Genomic DNA, 12,415 nt, shown 5'->3' on the forward strand with positions numbered 1-12,415 from the left:
TGTAAGTTTAACTTGTAGCTTGTTGGGAAGCTACAGTTTCAGAGCTGCTTCCCATGATCCCTTAGCCTTCATAAACTAATTAATGGCCTTGTAACATTAAATGTATTTTTAACATTCCCTGCTTGCTTAAATATAAGTATTAAAAACATTATACTAATAACATTAATATGTTAACATTTTTGTCCTTTTTCATTATTATCTCTCCTACAGAGCAAATCATGTTTTGGTATTTGACATTGGGTTGTGCTTTGTTACTTAATTCACTTTATGTGGTGAGTTATTGTTGTTCTGTCCTTGTGTTTTCTGTACAGGAAGATGCCGAGTCTGCTGGAGTATCTGAGTTATAACTGTAACTTTATGGGGATCCTGGCCGGCCCGACCTGCTCCTATAATGATTACATAGCCTTTATTGAAGGCCATTGCTACGAGCCCAAGCACCTGGAGTCAAACGGCAAAGTGAACGGGAAATTCAAGCAGAATGACCCTTCACCTAAGGTAGTGTAATGACTCCTTTCTCTTGCTCCCTCTGGTGACTGAATCAGAGCTGCACACTAAAGACATCTCTTAGTAGTCTTGATCACATATGGGCTGTCGTATATACATACACATATATACATATATATCTCAAACACAACACAAACCCCAAGTTATACATGGCAAATCTGAAGGAATATAATGGCCAGGTGGAAGACGATGATGTGACAGAACCAGTTTTGCAGTCCTTACAAGGAAAATGCTTTTTGAGTGAGGTGTTACTTTGGTGTGGACAATGACGTTCACTGACAAGACTTTTGACATAAACTGAAATTCATTGTGCTGTATGCTAAAAGCATCCCTATTGGAGTGGCTTTATCTGTTGTCTTATGGAGTTTTTTTTTGTTTTGTTTTTTGTCATTTAAATCAGTGAGAATCTTCTTAGACAGGAGCTCATATTACTCAGGCTTTGCTGAGGGGAGAGTTTGTTTTGACTGTAGTTCTGGAGATGAACATGCTTTTATATGCATTTCTTCCTGAGGTGCTTCACAATTGTTTTTTAGTTTAATGGACTTCTCCAGTAAAAGCTTCAGACCTCATTGAATATTGTCAGTGATATATGGGTTTCATTCTTAAAAGACAAAGATCAACAAAAACATTTGTTGATTCAGTTCTCTCGCATGTTTCACAAGAGCCTGAGGAAGTTCCGTTCACAAATGAATTTCCTGTCACACAGACTCTGCTGTATAATTCACCATCTAGATCTTTCTGCTATTCAATGATAAGATCATTGCTAAGTAGAATGAGTTATGATTTTATCATGATCGTGAAGAAACATCTTAAAGCCACACTAAGTAGAAATTGTGTTTTTGTCAAACAGCGACCCCTAGAGTCGCTGTGGAATACTTGCACTGTCGTAAATATATTATATTATAACGTTTTTACATGATTGCAGCTAAATCACAAGTAAATAGTCTATAGTCTAGGCCTACTGTATAATTTAATTTGTGTTGTTTTTATTGGAATGTAAACATTACAAAATGCCAGATAACATCAATTAAGTTAAATGTACGTCGCATTATTTCATAACATTGGCCGTTATGATGTCATTAGACATGATTATTGCAATTTATCATAATAGTTTGCAAATTGTGCTCGTTTACACTATTTACAACCTCTACGTTAGGCTTATTTATGATAATTATGTGAGATATTGAAAGTTGTGCTCATGATAATCGCAGGAATCAATCAACAGCGTCGTCTGATATCCCTCAGGACTACGTGATAAATACACCTCACAACACCTGAGTTCAGCTGGCAAACTAATTCGTGAGGCATAGCTATCTGATTTATCAAAACGATTCCATTTACACCTGGTCACATAAATGTATTTTTGCGAAACGGATTTAAATTCGATCTTCAATTCTCGCGCTATATGCAGATTTAATGGAGTGCACGTCACCGAAAGCAACAGATATGAGCTGCATTTTATAGATCATCAGCTAAAATTTCAAAATCAAAGACCGCAATAAGAGAGAGCAGTAACAGCCCTGGTAAGATAATTTGTGTGTTAAGCGTCTGCGACTTACTTTCACTTTGATTTGCGATAGTTTGCACGTTGGCTTAATGCAGTTGCTCATCTGCGGTGATGCGTGTTCCAGCGCGTCGTCATATCTGGATATAACTAACATATCCAGGGGTTATGTACAACGCTCTCACACGTTGTTTTTTTTTTTTTTTTTTTTGGGAGGAGTACAATTTACATATGTGGTTTCAAAAACCATATGCATTTACACTTGTCCAGTTTCGTCTGGAATGCGTCTCAGATCTCCTCCTGAAGTGGTTTGAGGGATCGGATTCAAATCCGTCTCAAATGCGTTTCGGAGGGCATTTAAACCTGGACTTTTCACGATCGGATAGCTATCCGATCTGAGAAAATGCATGAACTGGCCAGGTGTAAACATAGGGTGTAAACAACCCCCATGACAAAAACATACGCACGAAAGCCGAAAACAAACGCTGGTTGGCCTCTCACGTCCAAATTTGACGAAGTGGTGGGGGAAGTGACGTATGCCGTAAAGCAGTCGAATTTTGTAGTTCTTTTTGTGCTCTTGTTACTACCCGAACCCCGAAGTTACATAGTGCCAGTAAAAGCGATACAGACCCTGTCAGGCTATGGCAGACGTGTCATTCAACCTATTGTAAGTCGATGTACCATCACAAGGATCTTGGAAATATATTATGAAAGTTGAAAAGTTACATAGTGTTGCTTTAAAGACTTGGGTACGAAAAACTATTGAACATTCACACTATATGGAGTAGGTTGTCACAATGAGATTAATGTTTATAGACACATAATAAAAAAGAAAGAAAGAAAGAAAGAAAGAAAGAAAGAAAGCAATTATATAAGGTTAAAAAGGCCAGTTTTCTATAACGCACTACAGCTCAAATGTTTGGGGTCAGTTAAAGATGGATTCATCAAAGATGCAATAAATCATCAACAGTAATAGTAAAGACAGTTATGTTACAAAAGATTTCTATTTCAAATAATTTTTTCCTTTTTTTTTCTTTCTATTCATCAAAAAATCTTGGTTTCCACAAAAAATAGCACAGCTGTTTTCAACATTGATGATAATAAGAAATATTTATTGAGCACCAAATAAGCATTAGACTGATTTATGAAGAATCATGTGACACTGAGGATTGAAAACAAATCAGCTTTGCCATCACAGGAACATTTGGGGGGAAAAAAATATTCAAAAAGAAAACTATTATTATAAATTGTAATAATATTTCCGAATATTAAGTTTTTTACTGTGTTTTTATCAAACAAATGCTGCCTTGGTGAGCATACGAGGGAGCATAAACTTTCAAAAACATAATCCATCTTCCTGACCCCAAACTTTTTGAACGGTAGCATATCTGTATTTAAAACTTTTCAATGGCTTTTTAAACGATGTAAACTACTGTGGCACAACTTTGGCACTATTCAATGGCTTTTTGAGGACAGTGTCATAGATTGTAGTGTCCTGACTCTCTGCAATGGTTTGTTTTGTTCTTCTAGCGGGACGTGATCCAGAAACTGTGCACCTGTGTTCTGTCCCTAATGGTTTATTTGGTGATCTACACCGCCTGCCCTACAGATCGTGTCATCGATGACACCTTCATGGCCTCTAACCCCTTCTACATCCAGGTCTTGTACCTCTACATCTCCATGTTGGCTTTACGCCCCAAGTACTACTTTGTATGGACGTTAGGTGAGTAGGACAGATGGGCAATGTGCTCTTCTTATGTATATAATTAAAAAATCATACTTTTAATGAGGTCATGTGACAACATTACTGTTATAAAATGATTTTTTTTTATTGTTGCATAATGCATACTTTTTCTCATTTTAAAACAAACCGTATAAACGTATATTGTATACAGTGCAGCACATAGACCATGTTCAAGGCAGCGTCATACTGCCCTCTTGTGTTCATAAAGGGTGTTTTTTCTGAATTGTTGCCTTGTTTCTAATTGGATAATTCGTTCACATTGTCAGTTTTTGGGATTGACAATTGCATTTATTTATAGGTGTAAGTCTTAATGTCCTGTTCACACAGCAACTTACAGAATACTATCTGAATGAACGTGCAAAGGGAGTCAAGCCTGCATTCTCTTATCAGTAATTAATTATACGTAACTGCACAAACGCATGTCTACCATGTGTTGCGGGTTTTCATGTGTGGTTTCGGTAACTTACAGTGAGATATAAACTGTGTGTCATTTGAAGGTTTTACATCCAGTCACTGTTCTCCACCAGAGCTGCTCCCGTCTGTTTAGTGCTCTTCACGCATCTCAAATGCTCTTCTCTCAACCCAGATATAAAAGCTGCTTTCGGATAATGATGATTTGACGGATGAATTCGCAGCTCGATTGGACTCTTGTGTCAAAAGTGATAAGACTTTTCAGTTTTATGGACGTTACGGGTAAGAGTATACGGGCTTGACTCCCATTGCCAGGTCATACTGACAGTATTCGAGACGCTACTGAAAGTTCCTGTTTTCAATCCCAAAAACTGACAGTGTGAACGTACCCTACAGGACTGACATCCAAATTCTGCTGCTTTGTGAACAAAAACACTATCTTCACTTTGAAATAGTGTTTTTGCTAAATTCTTTCACTCTTTTACAGCCGATGCCATCAACAATGCCGCTGGCTTTGGATTTAATGGATATAACACAGACGGCACCCCAAAATGGGACAGAATATCGAATTTAAGAATACTTCACATTGAGGTACATCTCGTACAAAACATGCTACTTCTAGGGGTGTAACAAAACCCTCATGTCACGATTCGATACATATCACAATACTAAACTCACGATACGATATTACTGCGATACTCCAAGACATATGATATAAAAGGTTAACAAAAAATGTAATGTTGATTAAAATTCTAAATTTGGTATTACATTGTGGGTGTAAATGAATAGGCTTGGACTTGGTGCTAGTAACATGATGCACAGGACGATGGTGACACCAGAATAAAAATGATTATGATTCTGAAGCTGAAAATACAGAATTATGTTAGACGAATATGCTTGCATTTACTAGACATATTTAAAATAATATAGGCCACATTTTACTGGTAACATAAGACATTTGGCATTATCAGGACCCACAGATATTCCCCCATTGCATTATTATACATTATATTCAACATTATAGTTTAATGTAGTACTGACACTAAAACTCTGTAAACTTCACATACATATTGTCATTATCCACGATACATATTGTTACATTTTTGTATTGCGATATATATTGTGACACGATATATTGTTACACCCCTAGCTACTTCCAGGTTGGTCTTGTCACTCGACCTGAACCCTAATATATCATCTTTTTCCTTATGTCCTCAACAGTTCGCCACCAGCTTCAAGATGTTCTTGGATAACTGGAACATTCAGACAGCCCTTTGGTTAAAAAGGTGAATGCCGCAAAACAGAAGAATCTTGACCCGAGCATGTCTTCTTCCTGAAATCTCAGAAACAAGCTTTTGTTGTTTTGTCTCCGCAGGGTGTGTTATGAGCGCTGCCCGTACAATCCCACCGCGGCCACATTCCTCCTCTCAGCCATCTGGCACGGACTTTACCCGGGGTATTACCTGACCTTTGTCACGGGCATTGCTGTAACAATGGCTGCACGGGCAGTGAGTATTCTTAACATGAGATGGGCTGTCAAAACAAGATCAAAATTCAGAATTATATCACAAAGGTTTTATCTGATGAATACTTGGAATGCAGATCTTTTGGGAGCTGTTTTGATGGAAAAATACTGTTACATTTGAATAAATTGGATGTTGGTTTTCTCCAATAATAAATGAGAGTCATGCATGGGCCGTAAAAAGACTGTACGCGCTCAGTCAGGGTTATTATTCATCTAGTCGTGCTGCATAAACCTACGATTCCTCTGTCACACTGTAATGATCAAGGCCTCTCCAACTAAAGGAAAAAGTAGGTCACTTACTTGCAGGAGTCCACCTTAAAATACTACTCTGAATGTAAACTCTTTCAGCCCACGACATTGCCTGCATGATACACTGTTGGGTACAGAGCCGTTAACACTTTTCAAACTCGAATAATAATTTCCAAATCCACAGGTTAAAATTACTGTGCTTATTGTACACGAGTAAGAATATTCTTACATTAATCAGAATTTAGGCTGTTTGGAATTTGGATATTCTGTATATATACTGTAATCTACTTTCATAACCCATCTAAACAAATATTTTTTTGAAATATTTCTAGAAATATGAATAAGACAGCTGTTTGGGGTAATATTGCAATTAAATATTATTACAATTTAAAATAACTCTTTTCTATTTTAATATATTTTAAATGGCGATTAATTCCTGTGATGGCAAAGCTGAATTTTTAGCATCATTACAGTCTTCAGAGTCACATGATCATTCAGAAATCATTCTAATATGCTGATTTGCTGCTTAAGAAACATTTCTTATTATCATCGATGTTGAAAACAGTTGTGCTACTTAATATTTTGGTGCAAGCCATGATTTTTTTCAGGATTCTTTATTAATCAAAAGTTCAAACGAACAGCATTTATTTGAAATTATTAATGTCACTCTTGATCAATTAAATGCATTCTTGCTGAACAAAAATACTTATTTGTTATTTTTTGTTAATTCTGTGTCAAATAAATACCTTATTCAGATCCCATCTAAACAAATATTTTTAGAAATATTTCTAGAAATATGAATAAGACAGCAGTTTGGGGTAATATTGCAATGAAATATTATTACAATTTAAAATAACTCTTTTCTATTTTAATATATTTTAAATGGCGATTAATTCCTGTGATGGCAAAGCTGAATTTTCAGCATCATTCCAGTCTTCAGAGTCACATGATCATTCAGAAATCATTCTAATATGCTGATTTGCTGAAATAAATAAATACCTTATTCAGATCCACCATTTATTTATATCTGAACATGTCAAAATGAAAGGGAATGTAAGTGCTACATAATAATACAGTCAGTTGTAAAACGTTAAGCAACAAAAGAAACATCTTTGGAGTGAATATTTTTCCTTAAGAAACATTACAAAAATAGAACAAACCAATAAATCAAGAAAAGAATGTGCATGCCAGTATATATGGAATATTCTAATTACACATGTACAGAAATATTCCAATATCTTTAAAGCTTTTGAACTTTTTTGATTGAAGACTTAGGGCGCTTTCACACTAGCACTTTTGGTGCGCACCCGGGTTCGAATGACGTCAGAGTTCGGTTCGTTTGGATGATGTGAACGCTGTTTTCCGAACTCGGGTGCGCACCCACGAACCGTACTCGAGTCCGCTTAGGGCGTTTTTCCACTGGGTTTGTTTGCTGCGGTCCGAACCCGAGTGCGCTAGTTCCCGGCGCCCCCCGCAGCGTTGGTCTGGTTTCACACTCAATTAGTTGTATCGAACCCAGGTGCGTTTGCAGTGATCTTACGTCATCGCAAACGCAATCAAACAATGATATCGACAGTGATACGCATGCGCGGGATACTATACTTCCTGAACAAGCGCGCACCCGAGTCCGTGTTGCTTGCACATTAACGCGAACCGCACCACGGTTCGGGAGCAACCGAGCTCAGACCACCTCCTTCAGGTAGTCTCGGGTTCGGTACTCTAGTGCGCACCCGGGTCCGATGACAGCGTTCACATTAGCGATTTTTCATGCGAACCGTGCCCCGGTCCGCACTAAACTACCTGTGTGAAAGCGCCCTTAAAAAGGTGGTCTGGGGTACAGTTCATGTGAACTCGGGTACGGTTCGCTGCTGATATGAACGCAATCGTACCAAATCGCGGAAGTAAACCGCTATTGATGACGTATAATCGGGTGCGTGCCTGCGTGCGTGTGTGTTTAACAACTGTAAAAGGGTCTATATACACTTACCTTGACGAAAAGCGAGATTGACACTGCAAGCAGAGAGATGATTTCTGCTTGCCTCCACAAAAATTGTCTTCGGCGGGCGGGCGGACATCCCGCTGTCTTTGGAACGGTTTTAATACTTTTGCGGCAGACAGATGCAAGTGTGTTTCTGTATCTTTTCTTTGAAAACAAAACCAAAGGTTAAAAAAAAGAAGAACAAATGTGAAGCGAGCAATTCTATCCATTTTGACGCCTTTTCATAGCGGTTACCAAGCAACACGAGTAGGCGCCAGCTGCAGCTTGATGACGTAAGCGTACCGCGGTTCGGATACAAATAATATAATGTGAACACAGTCCATCGGGGGCAGGGGGAGGGGGGAGCAATCGAACTCGGGTTCGGAACAGTCAATCGAACCAAGTGTGAAAGCACCCTTAATGACTTAATAATGGTTATTTTTAAAATATTTGATAATTTATGTTTGAAATGTTTTAAAGGACAATTGTTTTTAGTCCTCCTTAATCTTTTGAACATTTTAAAGTTACACTATTTCCTCTTTTTTTTTTTTTTTCAGGTAAGACACAATGTGAGGCAACACTTCCTGGGCTCAGACACACTCAAGCTCATCTATGACGTGATCACGTGGTTCAGCACGCAGATCGCCGTTTGTTACACTGTTGTGCCATTTGTACTGCTGGCAGTCGGGCCTTCACTAAAGTTTTATAGGTCAGTAATGCATTTGCACCAGTATGTGAACACTCCAGGGCAGGTCACGATGTCTCCAACCCCTGCCGTTAAAGATTCACCTCGTCTTACTGATAAGCAATATGCAACAAAACTTCCTGTTTGTTTATGAGTGATACATCTTTAATAAAGAAGTGAAATGCTTTGGAGAGCAGGTCAGGGAGTCATTGTAAACCCAACTGCACCACTGAGCCGCCCGTTGATGAGAGTTATTAGCGGAAGACATGAAGCTGACAGGTAAAAATGAGAGGCTGATTTTATCTCTCCCCGCCGCAGTCTTGCCTCGTTCATTAGACGGCTTTACGGCAGAGTCTGGTGACACTTTATGAGCTAGCGGAAGACCGTGTATTTCACAGCTTCTGCTGAGATAAATGAAATCTATGATGCTCATTTGTTGGAGCAGGGCTGTTAAATGAGTCTGCCTGAAGAACACATAAAGCATTTTCATTAAAGAGCCAGAATTAGGTCAAGAGATTGGTAACTGGCCACTGCAGATCTGATTGAAGGCTGTGGGAGACCAGTTCATCTCAGTGACAACAACACTTGGAAATCCAAGATCCTATTGGAAAGTAATATAGCCGACTGCATAAAGATTGGAGGCCTCGTGTATAAAGCTTAGATTTCATCTTAATTTGTGTACTCACAAAAGTTTTTGAATTTATTAAACAAATGTTATATAAAGCACACATATTATTATTATTATTATATTATAATATATTATATTATATTAAACCTAATGTTAGAGGATTGCACAACTTTTTCCCCCTAAATGTCTCCTCCCCAAAATAATCATGTAGCACTTTTTTTATTTTATTATTATTATTTATTATTTATTTTGTCATCCAGACATGCAGGATGGATTTATCAGTACAATAAACTTGTTCTGCAGTACATTTATTGTAAATATCTATACATTTTTCTTGTTTATCAATAAGAAATCTATTGCACTGCTAAAAATATTTTTATTTCATCGATCATTATTTTTGCCTTGTTTTTCAAAAATGTACCATTTTAAAGAAGTTTAGTTATTTTTGCTGGAAACAATTTGTTTTGTAAAATTGTAGTTCAAAATAACAATAGTCTATTTATTTAAATTAAAATACATTATATATTTTATAACATTTTCAGTTTTTTTTTTTTTTTTTTTTTTCATTCAAATCTATGAGTGGTAAATGTCTTACACTTTAAAAAAAAATTGTGTTTGGTTAATTTAAATATTTATGTAAAACTACCTGTCCTATGTACTAAGCATCAAAAGTATAATCAATAAATGAACTAAAATTCCTAATGTGCTGTCTGTCCTTTCCCCCGTTTTCAGCTCATGGTATTGCTGCATTCACCTGATCTGCGTGTTGCTGGCGCTGGTTTTACCTGTGAAGTCCAGACGCAGGAAACAACAGGAAGAGCCGATCAGCATTCAGGCCAGTGAACAGAACTGTCTCTCCTCTCCTGACAACAACTGCAACCAGAAGCAGAAAGCCACATGAGGGCAGGACGGGCTGCGTTGTGAGGAACTCTGATATCAACACTGAGAGACACAGAGCGGCCATTTCCTCCCTCAGATCCAAACGACACTGACAGTGACATTAACAAGGCATAAACTCCAGCAACAATACAGAGAAAAGAGACGGTTTCCCCATAGTTGCCCTGTTGGAGTTGGTCTCGTTTTGGTTTTAATTAGGAAATCTTCATAGGATTGTATGAAAATGGGGTGATTGATTATAGAATATGGTGTATAATTGACTTAAGTGTCAGTTAATCTGAAGTTGCCTTAAACCCTTCGTACAGTATATTTAGCTCCAGAAGCCTCGTATGGGGATCGTGTTACATAGGAACGGACCAGTCATTGTTGGCTTATAGCTTCACTACATTAGTGCAGGAAGTCTAGCACTGGAACCAGCTTCCACGGTACCTAGAGAGGGTTTCTGCCATTGTCAGTTAAACAAAGTAACCTCTGTTCTGTTTTAGTTCTTCTCAAAGGTAATGTGTGCGGTAAAGAAAAAAGTCCAGTCGTGTGTTGCCAAACTTGCAGGCCTTAAGTTCCTATATTTTGCCATCGTTTCATCTTAATTCTTTGTTCTTTCTCTGGTTTTCTAGTAGGTTCATATCTGCTGCTTTCTTTGGGAACAAGGGTCAACCTTAAGGGAGTGTCTTCATTTGGAAAATTGTTTTTGTCAGTGATTCTTGTTTATTTAATTTCATTTTTTATTAAGGGCTTTTGGTTGCATTTAAGGGTTGTATCAATGCTGTTTTTTTAATGGGTGGTAGGTTTCCTCAGGGCACACAGGTCTCGTTTTAGACCATGACAAATGACCAGATGTTTCTCTACCATCTATGTTTCTACTGCAACATTACTCAATATCTCAGCATGTTTGTGTTTTTTTTTATGTTACAGACATATATGGTAAGTGCAATAACCTGTATCTTTACAATGGGTGCATGTTTTAACATGTTTTAAAAAAACAGCCTTTAGGGTTAGTTCACCCAAAAATGAAAATCATCATCATTTACTCGCACTCAAATTGTTCCAAACCTGTATGAATTTCTTTCTTCTGCTGAACACAAAAGAAGATATTTTGAAGAATATGGCTAACCAATCAGTTGATGGACCCCATTGATTTCCATAGTATGGAGAGAGAGAAATGGAAGTCAATGGGGTCCATCAACCGTTTGGTTACCAATATTTTTCAAAATATCTTGATAAAATGTTCATTTTTGGGTGAACTTTCCCTTTAATACATGCAGTTTAAATCAAATTTTTTTCCCAATGAATCCATCTGTACTCTTGGGCCCTAAAGAAACCTATACATTTTGTGATATCATATAAGGATATTTCTTGAACTTTGACCCACTAAAAGGTTTCAGAGAACTTTGCTCATTTGATCCAAGTGTCTGGAATATACCAGACACTATTTCACCCAGAATATACTTTTGGATAATTATGTTGTTGTTTATTTTATACCAAAGGTTTTAGCCCTTGGTCAGAGCAACTCTACATGTTAGTTTTTTTATTTGGTAATGAAGGGCTGAAGGGACTAAAGCGTTTACCAAAGTGAGTGTCACTGTATTCATGTTAACTAAGCCAGTTCAGTAAGAATCAGTCATTCTTGGGCGTGAAGTTGACCAGCCTCCATTTGGAGAAAACGCTCTGAACCAGCCCCCTGTGGTTTCGTAAGCACACTTCTCTAAAGTCTTATCGTATTTAGACTCCAGACATGTAAAACCGTGAAGCATTACAGCCCTGTACCAACAATTTTAGCAACTGCAAATCGGAAGATTAATAAATCTGCAACTCTGCTGGAATGGCTGCTGGTAACAGTTCAATTCAATTCACAATTCAGTTTATTTGTACAGCGCTTTTCACAATGCATATCATTTCAAAGCAGAAAAATGCATGACAGTACACACTTATATACTGTATAATTTGTCTTTTTTTCTAACAGAATGTTCTTATTTGTTTTAACTGCCCCAAGGCAATATGTCCCTCAGTAACCAGCGTACTAACTAGCACCTCAATGCAAAACTTGCTTCAAACGTCCAAAGTGCCAAATCACATGAGGTGCACAAAAAATCACTTTATTTGTACGGGTTTACAACAGGGTGAGAGGTTTGTACAAAAAAAAAAAAAAAAAAGAAGAAAAAAGTGATTTATTTGGTCTTAAACTGACATTATTTTTACTTACTGATATTTTGGGAGGAATTATTTTTCACTCTCTCCCTATTTGCACTTTTGGTAGGGAATAAGTCGGGGTTGTGCTAAAGTAGAAAAACTG

The 12,415-nt window shown here is 37.5% G+C and overlaps 1 protein-coding gene across 1 annotated transcript in view; it reads left to right on the top strand.

The window, feature by feature from the left end:
• mboat2a (membrane bound O-acyltransferase domain containing 2a) overlaps positions 1–11,081 on the top strand; it is a 61,936-nt gene extending 50,855 nt beyond the window's left edge. The window contains exons 7-13 of the mRNA XM_082143295.1: positions 312–495; positions 3,539–3,731; positions 4,651–4,754; positions 5,385–5,449; positions 5,539–5,671; positions 8,473–8,624; positions 9,961–11,081. Coding sequence (XP_081999421.1) covers positions 312–495; positions 3,539–3,731; positions 4,651–4,754; positions 5,385–5,449; positions 5,539–5,671; positions 8,473–8,624; positions 9,961–10,129 — 1,000 coding nt within the window. The 3' untranslated portion in view covers positions 10,130–11,081. The remainder of the gene's footprint in view (positions 1–311; positions 496–3,538; positions 3,732–4,650; positions 4,755–5,384; positions 5,450–5,538; positions 5,672–8,472; positions 8,625–9,960) is intronic.
• The last annotated feature ends 1,334 nt before the right edge of the window (positions 11,082–12,415 follow it).

Source organism: Leuciscus leuciscus (genome assembly GCF_965113295.1).
Source record: "Leuciscus leuciscus genome assembly, chromosome: 17".
NCBI lineage: Eukaryota > Metazoa > Chordata > Actinopteri > Cypriniformes > Leuciscidae > Leuciscus > Leuciscus leuciscus.